The sequence below is a fragment of the Symphalangus syndactylus genome, chromosome 11, assembly GCF_028878055.3.
Source record: "Symphalangus syndactylus isolate Jambi chromosome 11, NHGRI_mSymSyn1-v2.1_pri, whole genome shotgun sequence".
Taxonomy (NCBI): Eukaryota; Metazoa; Chordata; class Mammalia; order Primates; family Hylobatidae; genus Symphalangus; species Symphalangus syndactylus.
Genome location: NC_072433.2, coordinates 78,006,334 through 78,021,671, shown reverse-complemented (window position 1 = coordinate 78,021,671; position 15,338 = coordinate 78,006,334). Strand labels below are relative to the sequence as shown.

At 35.5% G+C, this 15,338-nt stretch overlaps 1 protein-coding gene across 6 annotated transcripts in view; it reads right to left on the bottom strand.

The window, feature by feature from the left end:
* ADGRV1 (adhesion G protein-coupled receptor V1) overlaps nucleotides 1–15,338 on the bottom strand; it is a 598,696-nt gene that overhangs the window by 495,440 nt on the left and 87,918 nt on the right. For all 6 annotated transcript variants that reach the window (XM_055297968.2, XM_063612214.1, XM_063612213.1 and 3 more), the window contains 4 exons: nucleotides 12,920–13,046; nucleotides 12,092–12,309; nucleotides 10,703–11,446; nucleotides 6,363–6,736 (listed from right to left, as the gene is read on the bottom strand). In XM_055297968.2, coding sequence (XP_055153943.1) covers nucleotides 6,363–6,736; nucleotides 10,703–11,446; nucleotides 12,092–12,309; nucleotides 12,920–13,046 — 1,463 coding nt within the window. The remainder of the gene's footprint in view (nucleotides 1–6,362; nucleotides 6,737–10,702; nucleotides 11,447–12,091; nucleotides 12,310–12,919; nucleotides 13,047–15,338) is intronic.

Genomic DNA, 15,338 nt, shown 5'->3' with positions numbered 1-15,338 from the left:
GAGGACCAAGTACATTTAATTCTGCTATAACCCTTATTTTGAAATAATGAAATTGTTCCAATGCAATTGATAATATATTGGGGAACAATTTGAATACAGCCTCAACTTGCATTTGCTTATAAGTGCTATTTCATCCACAAGAAACTTGGTGAACACAGAAAATTGTACCCATGTGAAACAAGCCACATACCTCAAACAACTAACAGCTACTCAGTTCAACACCTGTGTTACTAGGCACACTTAACCACATCTAGTGTTATAATTTTCCTCCAATTTTAGATAATGCTTATTCTATCATTTCACAATAACACACAAGCTGCAATCCTTCTGACGCCCACTTCTACAAGTAAACTTAAAGTTTTTTAAAGATAATATGCCATATGTATTGTGGTTTATAAGTATTAAATATTTAATATGTACAACATTTTTATCAGGTCTCTATTTTTTTTACGTGTCAACGACCAAGTTCTTGAGCAGTGTTTTCCTAACCCCATCTTTTCCGTAAGTTCTGTGTTTCTCATTATGCATCTGGCATAGTGTGATGATTTTTAAGAATCCATCCATCATGTCATGGCAGAACTGACTGTCCTGAAGGTGGGGCACTCCAACCTTAAGACGTTGGACAGAAGAGGAGGATGCAGCTTGAGACCCAGGTGTCAATACAACATCAGATTTAATTTCCACTTAGGGATCTACATCAGGATTTTCATGCTAGCAGAATGATACATGAGCAAATGTGTGGTGGAAAGAGTATGGCTTTAAGGCCAAGCAGTCCTGAGCTTCCTCATTCTACCACTTACCAAGCATTCGCAGTGTCTTCTGAAAATGGGGATCATAACATCTCATGAGTTAAATTAATAAACCATTAATCTTAATATGCAAATAGAAAATATTTTCCCTTTTCAGCAAGAGGCATGAGTTAAATAGATCCAAAGAGATACTAAGAAATGTATGATGGTTTCTTTTACAAACTTAAATTTTTATCAAGTCAGTAAGCATTACCACATAGCATTTAGGACTAAGATGAGGATTTTGTTTGCAAAAGTCACAGGGAAAAGTTACCTAACTATATTTTTATTTATTAAGACCTTCATCAAAACCTATAGCTTCCCGAATATTTTCAGTTTAAAAAAATCACTATTCATATCTAATAAAAGAATGGCCATCATTAAAAAATCAGGAAACAACAGGTGCTGGAGAGGATGTGGAGAAATAGGAACACTTTTACACTGTTGGTGGGACTGTAAACTAGTTCAACTATTGTGGAAGTCAGTGTGGCGATTCCTCAGGGATCTACAACTAGAAATACCATTTGACCCAGCCATCCCATTACTGGGTATACACCCAAAGGACTATAAATCATGCTGCTATAAAGACACATGCACACGTATGTTTACTGCGGCACTATTCACAATAGCAAAGACTTGGAACCAACCCAAATGTCCAACAACGATAGACTGGATTAAGAAAATGTGGCACATATACACCATGGAATACTATGCAGCCTTAAAAAATGATGAGTTCGTGTCCTTTGTAGGGACATGGATGAAACTGGAAAACATCATTCTCAGTAAACTATCGCAAGGACAAAAAACCAAACACCGCATGTTCTCACTCATAGGTGGGAATTGAACAATGAGAACTCATGGACACAGGAAGGGGAACATCACACTCCGGGGACTGTTGTGGGGTTGGGGGAGGGGGGAGGGACAGCATTAGGAGATATACCTAATGCTAAATGACAAGTTAATGGGCGCAGGAAATCAACATGGCACATGGATACATATGTAACAAACCTGCACATTGTGCACATGTACCCTAAAACCTAAAGTATAATAAAAAAAAGGTAGAAATAAAATACTAAACAAAAAAAAAATAAAGTAGAAGCCTCATTTTCAGAAAAAAAAAAGAATGTACAGTTATATGCTATATATCAACATTTTATAGAAAATTTAATAAATATTTTGTTCAATAAAGTAAACTTTTTAAGTTATAAAGGAGCTTTAGAATGTCAAGAGTCCATTAAAAAAAACTACCAGGACTCTCAGTGCAAATCCACCTTTAATACTTCTGAATTTACAGAGAAATAACATAATGCCTGAGGTTTGCTTTAAAAAGTACTTTAACCGGCTAGGCACGGTGGCTTACGCCTGTAATCCCAGCACTCTGGGAGGCTGAGGCAGGCGGATCATGAGGTCAGGAGATCGAGACCATCCTGGCTAACACAGTGAAACCTCGTCTCTACTAAAAATACAAAAAATTAGCCGGGAGTGGTGGTGGGTGCCTGTAGTCCCAGCTACTCGGGAGGCTGAGGCAGAAGAATGGCATGAACCTGGGAGGTGGAGAATGGCATGAACCTGGGAGGTGGGGCTTGCAGTGAGCCATGATCGTGTCACTGCACTCCAGCCTGGGTGGGCGACAGAGCGTGACTCCGTCTCAAAAAAAAAAAAAAAAAAAAAAAAAAGTACTTTAACCAAAAATGATTAAACAATATTGCCAAAAGGCTGATAATTATTGAAGCTAGTACACTGTGACTCATTCCTTTATCTTCTCTATTTTTGTGTATACTCTATATAAGAAAACTTTCATTTAAAAAGTTTTCTAATTCAGCTTAAACTTCCCCTCTCCACCAGCCAGAGATTGTGATCCAGGAATGGGGTCCTGAGTGAGGAATAATGTCCAGTAATAAGCATTAGATATTTCTGACAAGGTCATCCAAGGGCAACACTTTCAGAAATACTGGACTCTGGTATGTAATTATTAATACAGAAACGCATAAGACATAGAAAATAAATATCTAAACCTTTTTTCTAATATTAAAATATTCATCTAATTGAGTTTAGAATTACGATACAAACAGACATTTAGGCCAGTATATGAAGGGGCCTAACATCCATAATAATCATCAAACCATCCCCAAACAGTTTCTCACTAGAAACAATAATACTCACTACCGTCTCCTCTTTTAAGTCAGGAATTTGCCAAGTATTCAGATCATCAGAACAGTAATAATAAACAGAAATAGTAAGACGAGTTTTTGAAACCTATTTTCTTAGAAAAAATAATGCAGTATTCTGAACCATGAATTGGCCTTCTCTATTGCAATAGAAAATTAAAACTACAAATCCAATTAATTTTTAATTTTGTTTCATGCATGGGTGATGATTGGTGATATCGGATTATACCAATATCACTTATATCCAAAGGAATCTATTCACATAGCATATGGTAGGCACTTGAAAACAAATACAGTCCAAGTTGAAATGATATTCTTATTTTCACGAAGATCTTCCCAAATTGTCTTTAATTGATTCTTAAGCCATAGTTTATAAATATAAAATATAATGCAAGTATTAGTTATAAAAAATAAAATAATAAGACTAGCAAGTTCTATGAATCACTATGAAAGCAACTTCATTAATTTATAATTATGTGGTACACAATTTGGCAGGACACTTAAAAACAGTGCTAAAATATGGTAGAGAGAAAATAACATAGGAAGTACACAGAATAACAAAATAAGGGGAAGAAACATGAGAATGTGGTTACTAGGCTATAGATCTAACAAAATCCATCTTCTGTTCAATACAGACCCCACTTGGAATCCAAAGCACTATCTGGCATGCCTCACCAGGACCCTAAACTGCTTCACAGGTTTTATTCATTCTTTCAATTATAGTTTATTAAGCACCTGCTCTTTGCCAGGACATAGTGTACCTGGTTGATAGAAAACAAATCACAGAATAATTACCTTCTCTTTCAATGTGCCAAATAGCAGGCTATGTCAGAGTCTACATATTTTCATTATCTGTTTAAGATGTTATTATGCTATCATTTTAACCTTAATATTACTTTATGTCATATTAATCTATGAAAAAGGTAAAAGCATAACATAACTCAGAAGGTCTATTTTAAATTTTTTTAATTTTTATTTCAATTTAAAATAGACATGAGGGTCTCACTATATTGCCTAGGCCATTCTCAAACTCCTAGGCTCAACAGATCCTCCCACCTCAGCCTCCCAAAGTGCTGGAATTATAGGCGTGAGCCACCGTGCCCAGCCCAGAGTCTTTATAGGGTCTCTTGCATTTCAGAAATTTTGAGGGAATTTTTTTAAAGTTAAATTGTCAATGTCATTGCAACAACATATTGGAGAAGAATCTATGGAAGTGGCTGTAGTCTTTATTTCTAAAAATGAAGCAAGTGATCATAAAATTTAAACTCGGAAGATAATTACAAGCACAGACTAAACTTGCAGTTCTCAAATGTTTTAGTTTCAGGACCCCTGTACACATCAAAACTATTGAGAACCCCAGAGAGTGTTTTGTTGATATCATTAAAATCTGCTGATATTTTCCATATTACAAATGAAAAATTAAAAATTTAAATATTGATTGATAACTCATTTTAAGACAGCAATAATAAACCCATTACATGCTAACATAAACAACATATCTTATGAGAAATAACTACAGTTCTCAAAAATAAATTAGTGATAAGGGGGCATTGTTTTATATTTTTTAAAGTCTCCTTAATGTCTGGCTTAATAGAAGACAGCTGGATTCTCCTAGCTCCTCTTGCAATCAATTTGTCTGTTTCTATCTTTTTCTTTTTTTTTTTTTCCTCTGAGATAGAGTCTCGCTGTGTTGCCCACGCTGGAGTGCAGTGGCACCATCTCGGCTCACTGCAAGCTCCGCCTCCCAGGTTTACACCATTCTCCTGCCTCAGCTTCACGAGTAGCTGGGACTACAGGTGCCCACCATCACACCCGGCTAATTTGTTGTATTTTTAGTAGAGATGGGGTTTCACCATGTTAGCCAGGATGGTCTCGATTTCCTCACCTCGAGATCCGCCTGCCTGAGCATCCCGAAGTGCTGGGATTAAAGGCGTGAGCCACTGCGCCCAGCCTGTTTCTACCTTTTACTTTGGTAAATAAGTGTATAAAGAAAATCCAGCCTTATATATACATGTGTGTAACAGAAAAAGGAAGAGGATTTTACTAGTCTTTTCAGATAATTATGGGTATTTTTCCTTGATATTATACCAAAATCCAAAATTTGACAAGTGGCAGTTTCTTAGCATTTAGTTGCAACCTGGAAACATACTCTAGTACTTTAAAATCCACTGGTCTACCTTGTACTTCAGAACAGTCTTTTACCCAGGCATGATTTGCAAAAACATGCATTGATTACTTGAAAAATACTAGTTACTGAGTTATACAGATCTTCAAAATGTTGACACATATTATACAAGATAATCACACTGGTTAATATCACTATCACACTGGTTAATGCACCTATATTATGGATTATCAGAAAGGTGCATAAAATGTAATATGTAAAAGTTCTTTGATAGCTGAATACCTATTTAAAGGTATTATCCACTATATGTAAACATCTTTCTTTTTCAAGTTGTAGATTTGTATGACATTTGTTATTGCTAGTCTAGGATATGCTATTTCTGATGTAAAAAAAGGACCATACTATTTGAAGATCTCTTATGACTGTCAGCAAACCAAAGGGCTAAAGTGGCAAGAAAGACACTCCACAGAGGCAGGCATCCCAGTTTAAGCTAGAATGAGCCTATAACCTAGATATTTTTTCAAACTCTACTCATCCATTTTTTAAAAATCATTTCAATTTATTTATACATCCTCCTAAACCAACTAGAATCAACTCGCAAAAAGGAAAGACTCTTGTTCCTTGGCATCCTTTCATGGTCACCAAGCTGTTGCTGTCACACAGAACACCTGGGAAGTAGTTTCATGAGTTCTCACATTACTGAACAGGAAACCAAGATGATTATGAATCTTTGAAAACATGGAAAGAACTGATAAGGACAGTAAGACAGCCTAATGAATTAATCTGGCCAAGAAGGTTGATAAGAAAGGTATTTACACCCAACATGGAAGAAAGTTATAGCTAACTACTCAAGTATGTTTCACATGTACAAAAATAAAACCTCAAAAAATCATATTTTAATAAAGTTGCAAATACAATTATTCATACAAGCCTTCAATATATATTATTTCATTCACTTTAATGACATCCAAAACAATAGCCAAAAATAAATAGGTAGAGTATAGACACACGTTCTTTGAAGAGCATTAACTTTCAGGCGATTTGCTAAAATTTCATTTGGTAACTTGTTATTACTTCTATCAGCTCATTAAGTTGATCCAAAGGGTGAACTCATAAGAGTAAGAATTTTGTAATTTATATTTGCAATCACTGGCCCTAGCATACTTCTGGACTTGGAGTAGATGCTCAAACAATCTTATCAAATGAAAGAAAGCCGAGTCCCAAACAAATCCACCTACAATGAATTTTTTAACTCCAAAATTCTCCAAGCTCACTACTTACCTCTGGTATACAAGCTCCTGTGAAACCAAACAAGCCATTTGCATTGTCACTTTTTTGTATTGTTAATCTTGCAGTAGTATTTTCTTCTGAAATACGAGCTCCTCCATATACAGAAACTAGTTTAAGAATGAATAATTCTTCTCCTTCCTCGTCATTGTCATTTCTTGCAGAAATAATGAATGATTTGTTAGTTTCTCCCTGTCTGAACTCCAGATATCCAGAAATGGGGTGTAAATCACTTTTTGCGGGCATGGCATGAAGTTCATAAATTTCTTCAAGCGTCAGTTTCCGCTCATAGGACCTCACATCCTGCATCAGACCTGTAAATCTGTCATTGCCATCTATCCCTGCTCCAATTCTCAGTATCCCAGGACCTGAAATTAGAGACAAGTTTAAATGCTACAATACCTTCAAGTGTCTTGTCCTAAATTATAAGTGTGATTCAGAAAGTAAGACAATTTTACTGAAAGATATTTTTGGATAAATAAAACTTTTGCATAACTAGTATACAATGAATTGGATATTATCTTCTATTATGATTTTAAAAAAGGAATCCATAATCACTAGGATTTATGATATTTTGTACTAAAAGAATTGGTAACTATCTTCAAATTAGATGATATCCTTGAAAGTAACTTCTATCAGTCAACATTTCTAGAAAAAAAAGTATCTGAACATACACATACACACACATACATACACACGTATACATGTATGTATGAGCATGTATGTATTTGGATAGAAATTTATTCTATGATATTTTAAAATTTACTCTTGCACATTTAAAAATGGACTTATTCAATTTCATCATAATTTTTAATTAATTAAGTTATTTATTTATTTATTTACTTTAGAGACAAGATCTTGCTCTTTTACCCAGGCTAGAGTGCAATGGCATGTTAATAGCTCACTGCGACCTCAAACTCCTGGGTTCAAGCACTCCAACCACCTGAGACTAACAAATAGCAAGGACATCACTACAGGAGTCCACTGCCACGCCTGGCTTTTTTTTTTTTTTTTTTTTTTTTTTTTTTGTAGAGACAGGGTCTTGCTATGTTGCCCAGGCTGGTCTCAAACTCCTGGCCTCAAGCGATCCTCCCAAAGTGCTTAGATGGGAGGATCACTTGAGGTGCAATTACAGGCATGGGCCACTGCACCTAGCCTCATCACAATTTTTAAACTTCAGTACTATACTATTATTTAAGAACTTCAAGGCTTGATATGTTAGACACTCATTGAGTTAAAGTTGTGAGAATTCATAAAAAGTATTTCTACAGGCCAAATACATTTCTCTATCCAAACAACTAATAGAATAGATGTAGAAATAGAAATATTTCTTCTCAGAAACATTATACGTAAGTCTTGGGGACTTTTTAAAATAATAATAACATGCAGCCCAACTGTGTCACTATATCTCAATAACAACGCTTTTCATGCTTTCACTAGTTCTCCTTTCTTTATTTGTTCGTACTCTAATAACTCAACTAAGATATTTATGTAAGATCTTTAGGCAAGATGAGATATTGGCAGAGATTGTGGGAAAAAAAGTACAAGCAATATTTCTTGTCAATAACCTCAACGGAGGCTGTTTCACAAATCTCCACCCAGATGTCTTTCAGGGTAGTCACACGTATCTGGCATGTTACTGTCATGACTGCTCCCATACCGAATACAGAGACCACCTTCCTGCCCAGCAAACCAGAAACACCTTTTCACTGGAGCTCCAGATTCAATGGGAAGTCCTATGATGTTGTCTCTCCTATTTAATTATCTGGCAACTGTAATGATATAAGTTCCCCTGATTCTCACAAAACCACGTCATGGTTCTCACTGTTAGGATACTATCTGGAGTCAAGGATATAGAAATGATCACATCTCCTTTAGTTTTGTCTCTATGATATATTAAAAGGAATACTGACCTAGGAGTTAACGGTTTATTTTCATGTCTTGGTTCCTCTATTACTTGCCTGTGTGATGCTAGCGAATTTATTTTACTGATTCTGACCTCTATTTAATATGTTGAATTATTATGAAGTACAAATTAGGTAATGTATGGAAAATGCCTTATAAATGTAAAACACTATACAAATTTGAGTATTCTAAGCACTTTGCTTCTATGACTAATTCTCTGGAACAAACATGATCATTATTTCTCTACTTGTAGTGTTAACTACTTAAGTTACAATGCTAAATCATTCAAAATAAAAGTTATAAAAATGCCAATATGTTACAGTGGTTCACGGAGGGAATATGGTAACTTTCACTCTGCATCTTAATACTATTCTATGCTTTTCAAATTTCATACAATATACATGTATCATTTTGACAATAAAGAAGAAAAATTGTGAAATATGTACACAGTGTGTGTACACGAACATGTTAACAGTATGCTTAATGTTTATAGTGGCTATCTCTGACTGTAAGTGATTCTTGTAATGATTGTAAATGATTTTTATTGTAAATGATTTCTATTTTTGTTGTATATGTGCACTTTACAATTTTTCTATATTGAACACAGCATAATTTTTTTAAAAATACACCTTTATGATACTGTGAGATACCACTACAAACCAAAAGTAAAGATGGAAGAAGCTAAGCATTAATGAAGTGGAACTCTCATACACTAGAGGTGAGAGTATAATTAGGTCCAACTGTTTTGGAAAACGGATAGGCATTATCTACTAAAACCGAATATTTGCACACACTGTCATTCAGCAATTCCATCCCCAGGAATGTGCTCTACAGAAATGCATATGGCAGGCGTATGTTCATCAAAAAACATGTATAAGAGTATCCATAGAAGTACTATATGTAATAGGCAGAACTGAAAACAACCAAAACAGAAATTAAAAGTAGCACTAATAAATAAATAGTGTTACAGTTACATAAGATAATTCTACACGGTAATGAGCATGAAATATCTACAACAAGCAAAAATATGGATGAACTTCACAAACAATACTGAGCAAAAGAAGCTGGACACTCAAGTGTACATATTGTTCAGTTCTATTCATATAAATTTAAAAATAGGAAAAGTGAATCTTAAGCTCTTAAAAATGCCAATAGTCAGTAGGCAGGGTGGTGAGTTAGCAACTGGAGAAGAGTCAAAGGGGGCTTCTGGAATGCTCTGTTTCTTGGTCTGGGGGCTGATCACATGAGTGCTGAAACTGATGAATTTAAGTTTTAAAAATTTCACTTATCTGTACACTTACAATATGCATACTTTTATATTTTTATAATATAAAGGGCACTACAGTTCAATAACTTTATATGTAGTTTAAAAATTATCTTTCCAAGTTACAAATTACAAAAATAACAAGTTCCTTTGCAGTAAGCCAGAGGAAAAAACACCAGCTCCCACTTCCCCCAGTCGTTTCCATTCTCATTCCACCACCACTACCATCACCAAAAGAATCAAGGCTAACAGATACTTGTAGGTATTCACACTTTGTGGATAATACCACAAAGTGCTTGTAAGCAAAATCCATGGGATTGAAATTGGTAGATACGTGCATTTTCCTTTGCCTATCTTTTTTTCCCCCTCTGGGAAAAAAAAAATACAACCAAATAACTAATGTAAGAGGTTTAGAGGAAAATACTCTATTAAGCTATAGCCATATAAGCTCTACTCTATCTTTCACTAAATATAAAAAAGAATAAAATCATAAGATGGAGGGGCTAAGAGGGAATGGTGACTATAATGCATATAACCAGTATTTGTGCGCGCACACACACAAATGTGCTTCTTGAGGAATCAGCATATGATCTAGTTGAAAGACAACAAATAATATCTCTTCAAAGCACTCCACAGAATTCACCAAGTTACCTGCTGATAGTATAAACCCTATAATCACTTTTCACTGTGATTCTTCTCTCCTGCTTTCTTTTCAACCTCACGCCCACCACCCTCTACCTCCAGCAGTACTGAACTAGCAGCAGTTCCCCAGGTACAACATGCTGTTTCACATTTCTATTCCTTTGTTCATTCCTCTGCAGGAATATCACTCCCCATCTCTCCTACTACCCACAGAAGGACAAACATTCCTCTTTCATATTTTTTTTCTGTCTTCCTACAAGGTATCATCGTGATATATCACACATCTCTCTGCTAGTGTCTATTCCAGGTTCTTCAAGGGCAAAGCTCTCTGATTCATTTCTGTAACACTCAGGATAGAATTTCTCATTATCTTGGTAGGCACATAGTTTTGATTAAAGAAATTAAACCAATGCATAAGTAGAGTTTTCAAATACATGTTAGCATTTTTTTAAAAATCTAAATTTTAATGAAAAATTTTAGAAACTGCAAATTTCAGTGTCCTAGTTGTGATGATGACCCTCACCGTCAGTAATGGCTTCTCCTTTCAGACTCTTGATTCCCCTGGGCATTGCATTTCCATCCAGGTAGAATTCGATTATACCATCCTCCAGGATAATTAGTAGATGAAGCCAAACACTTTCTTCTAAATATTTCATGACTGTTGTCTTGGCAATGTATGTAGCATTGGAACCCAAGGTTTTATAATGAAGGGAAAGTGTCACATGGGATTCGTTTGTTTGTATTTTTACCCCGTAGTAGATGCTTCCATTACCGTCATCCTTCGCTATAATGAATCCATTCGTATTGGCATTGGGCATTACCCAAGCTGAGAATGTAAAGTTGGCAACTGTATTATTCCTGGAGGGATGGTATTTTGGATTAACAGTCCCAAATGCACCCTCTAGTCCGGTGAAGTACAAAGCATCCGTTCCACTGTGGTGACGCCGCATGTGCTGTTGTAAATGCACAGTGGTGGGGAAAATTCCAACCAGTAAAAAATCTATCATTGGTGGCAAACCAGCAGGGAACTCACTGGACAGTATTTCCCAGCCCAGTCGTACATCACCAAATACACCCTGCTGCCTCAAAATGGTAAAGTTGGTAATATAAGACATATCATCTTCAGACAGGACATCCTCTGCCACTTCTCTCTCTAAACACTCTGGATCCAAGATGAAAACTCCAAAGGGATCATCATTGAATGGAATCATTACTGTCACCTGGAGGTTGGTTTCTGCTAGCTGGCCCCCAGGACCTGGGGATCCACCTGTAACAAGAAAATTTATGAGTGAGAAACTAGAATTTCAGGTACTTTCTAGTATAATGTGAAGAAAAAAGAATTTGTTTAGCAGACAAACTTCTGGTTAAATAATTTACTCATTATCAATGAACAGTAGTGTCACCATGTGGCTTTCACCACATTTTAGGGGCAGGATATGAAATAATATTGGTTTAGCATAATTTTATTGATTATCAGTCAAGCCTAAAAAGAGTATATGAATTAGAAAGGTTTAATTCTGTGCTTTTTAAAACCAAAAGTGATGCGAAAATTGATTGCTTACATTATGACACAAAGACCAAGTTTTAAGCCACCATGAATCCTTACCTCCTACCTTCCACTAATGTCTTGTTGGAGACACTGTACTTGGTGTGGAGAAAGTCTATTTGCAAGTTTTAGGATGGATGTAGGCCTCCATCCCTAAAACTGAACCAAACTAAGATATCAAAAAAGTGAATGTTAAGAATAACACTTGAATCAAGAAGGGTATTTTAACATTTAAAATCAGATAGTCGCGACACAAATACTTCACCAATTGTATTTTGTATATGGCTCTAATTATCTAAGTATAAAATATAAAATTTAGTATAAATAAGACATGGAAATAAAATAAGACATGGAAAAACACAGTACCTGAAATGTTTACAAGTTTTAGAAAATAAAATTCATTGAATTCAGGAATTTTATCTGGAAAAGCATGGAGAATGATTGGTTTTGCTTCTTCTCCATCCATGAAGTTAACAGTTCCTGAAGTTTCATAGAACTCCTGCACAGGCTGCAAAGCAGAATCATTCTGAAAGAGTTGCCAAGATACAGAAACACTACCAAAGTATCCTCGGTGCCTCAAAATCCTACAAAATAAATTAAAGAAAATTTATAAGTAGTGAATCTTACTCTAATGAGAGCTTCCTGTGTTATTAAGGAAACATATTTTTACTATCATCTTTAAAGAAACAAACCAGCTGGTTCTACGAGGCAAACTATGAAGAATTTCATGGGAAGATAAGAATAAGGTAGAACTTTAATAAAGAGAAACAGTCATAAAAGTCTTGTCTTCAAAATCCAAACTGAAAGATAAATTCTAAGCTCCATCAAAAAATACTAAATGACAGCTGGAAAAAGTTTTCCAAAAGCAAAGTACAGGGTGGGGGTAGTCACATATCATCTGAGAGAAGAGTTCCTGAAGATCTTGAATAATTCAAGTTTCTCAGTCTCACAAAGGATTGAAGTTTGAATGAGGAGGGTGGGGAGAATAATTTCTGCTTATTAGCTAAAAGTTTGTTTTTTTTTAAGATAACTGGCAACAGCATAAACAAAGTTTACTACTCATTCACACTGCCAACTTTGAAATTACTCAATTCTTAACCAATTTTTAAATTTTGAAGGAATATTTCAGAATTTCACACACTTAATGGTTTTATTTAATCCAATTTTAAACTTGCCTTATCTACATATGCTTACCAAAATGCATTAGTCTTTCCTTCTTCCACTGCTTTGTCTATGGGCTCCAGAGAAAAAATGCCGTTTGGGTCATCATTAGCTTCAATTATTACTGTAGCTACTCCATATTGATATACTACTGTATCACCTAAATTAAAAGTGGAAAAGACAAAATAACAAAGAAGTAGCTAACTTGCTGTGAAATTTATATTTTTAAATTAAGAAAGTTTACAATTAAGTTGAAAATTTCAGCAAGAATTTCGTCACTGAAGGTCATACAATAAATGCAAAATACTGCTCCATATTTCCAAAGATGTTTATGTATACACACATATGTACAAACATACAAAGAGAGAGAGAGAGATGCCTACATAATTTCAAGATGAAATAGTTCCCATTTTTTTAGTTACAAATGAACTATTTTATTGAAAAACACTTTTCTTCACAAAAGGAATATACCTTCAATAGCTTAATTAGAAATTAAAAACATAATTTCTTCTATTTTCAAATTTCTTAGGTGGATTCTTTTATTTCATAAAAATAACAAAGGATTACCCGATAACATAAAAATACTACTGTCTGTGTTCACTGGAATCACTGGCTTGAGCGTTTCCCTTTGTATCTCTGCCTTCAGGCAGCAAAGTTTGATCTGGTTGTACATAGAACAAAGTAATCTCCATGGTTTGGGCTTGATTCCTTTCTACTCCAGTTCTTTGCACAGTATATTGGCACTGTTACTGCCTACACATTAGGTCTCTTCTCATCACTTCCCTGAGGTGCCTATCTCTTCATCTTTACTCCAGCTGTTGCACAGGGGAGCAAAAGTCCTTCCCATCTTCACTCACCTAACTTATTATTGCTGAGAACCCAGCTCAAGCAACAACTCTTCCAGGAATTCTTCCTTGAATCCCCAGGTTAAGCTAAGTGCCTCTCCAGTGTGCTCCCATGGCACTTTGCTCTTTGTCAATCTATCATAACAATGATCATATTATATTGGGACACACACACGCACATACACATACAGACATACACATAATTTTACTATAAGCTTCTTGGACAAATGATTCTTATTCAATTACATGCCTTAGAAAAATAGATGCTCAGTAACTGGTGCACAGACTTTATTTATTGCTGAACTGATGCAACTAACACTTTCAAAAATAGATGTATACAACACCTACAGCTAAAATTATAGAAACAAATTATATATAGCAAATCAGGTCATCAATAAAAATTATACAAATATACAACTGTACTCAACTTCACCTGATAATTCAACGGAAAAAAGACATAAAAATAGCAAATCATTGTGTAGAAAATGCTGACAATAAAGAGCATATAATAAAATCTAACAAAAATAAATAAAAATAATAAAACCTAATTTTGGCAGGGTTCTATTATCATGCGCATTTGTACTGAAACATGTCCCAGTGGTGCTGAAAATTCATTCTGTTTCTCTGCAAGATGAACTAGCAATATTTAAAAAGGGCTTGAAGGATGGCCATATCCTTTGATCCAATATCAGAGCATACGTTCTAAATGATTAGTATCAGGATAAACAGCCACTGCCAGCACTAGGTCATGACAGAGATGCTGCCTCTACAGCGTCCCATCATGCGTCCCACAAGTCCTTGATGTTTTGACACTGAAAAGGAGGAAAGAGCTAAGAAAGGATGTATTAAAAAATCAGAAGCTCTAGAGATTTTTGTCATCTGAGCCTTCTTAACTAAAGTAATTGGATTCTCAAATGTCATCATTTCTGGAAAAATATTAAAGACAATTGCAGCAGCAGTATGAGGCAGCACACATACCTCAGGCCAGTAACCCAATCACACCTTGAGTTCTCCCTCTCTCTCTCTCTTTCTCTCAAAATCAAATGTTAATAAATATATTTTCCCAATGACATATTTCACAAAATAAACTAACTAAACCTCTTTTTCAAGCGTCAATTTCTGGCCAGGCACGGTGGCTCAGCCTGTAATCCCAGCACCCTGGGGGGCCCAGGCGGGCGAATTGCTTGAGGTCAGGAGTTCTAGACCAGCCTGGCCAACACAACGAAACCCCGTCTCTACCAAAAATACAAACATTAGCTGGGTGTGGTGGTGCCAGCCTGTAGTTCCAGCTACTCAAGAGGCTGAGGCAGGAGAATCGCTTGAACCTAGGAGGCAGAGGTTGCAGTGAGCTAAGATCACACCACTGCACTCCAGCCTGGGCAACAGAGCGGCCTTCATCTCAAAAAAGAAAAAAAAATGTCAATTCCCCTACTCCTTACAAAAGGTTCAGGATGTTTTGATTCATTCACTATTTAACCATATTGGCGTTTTTTTCCTAATGACAGTTTAACCACAGTGATATTTTTGAGACAAAAATGTTTACCAGAATCACACTAAGTTAATAAATGTCATCAAGAACTTATTTCTAGAGTAAATAAATTCTATTA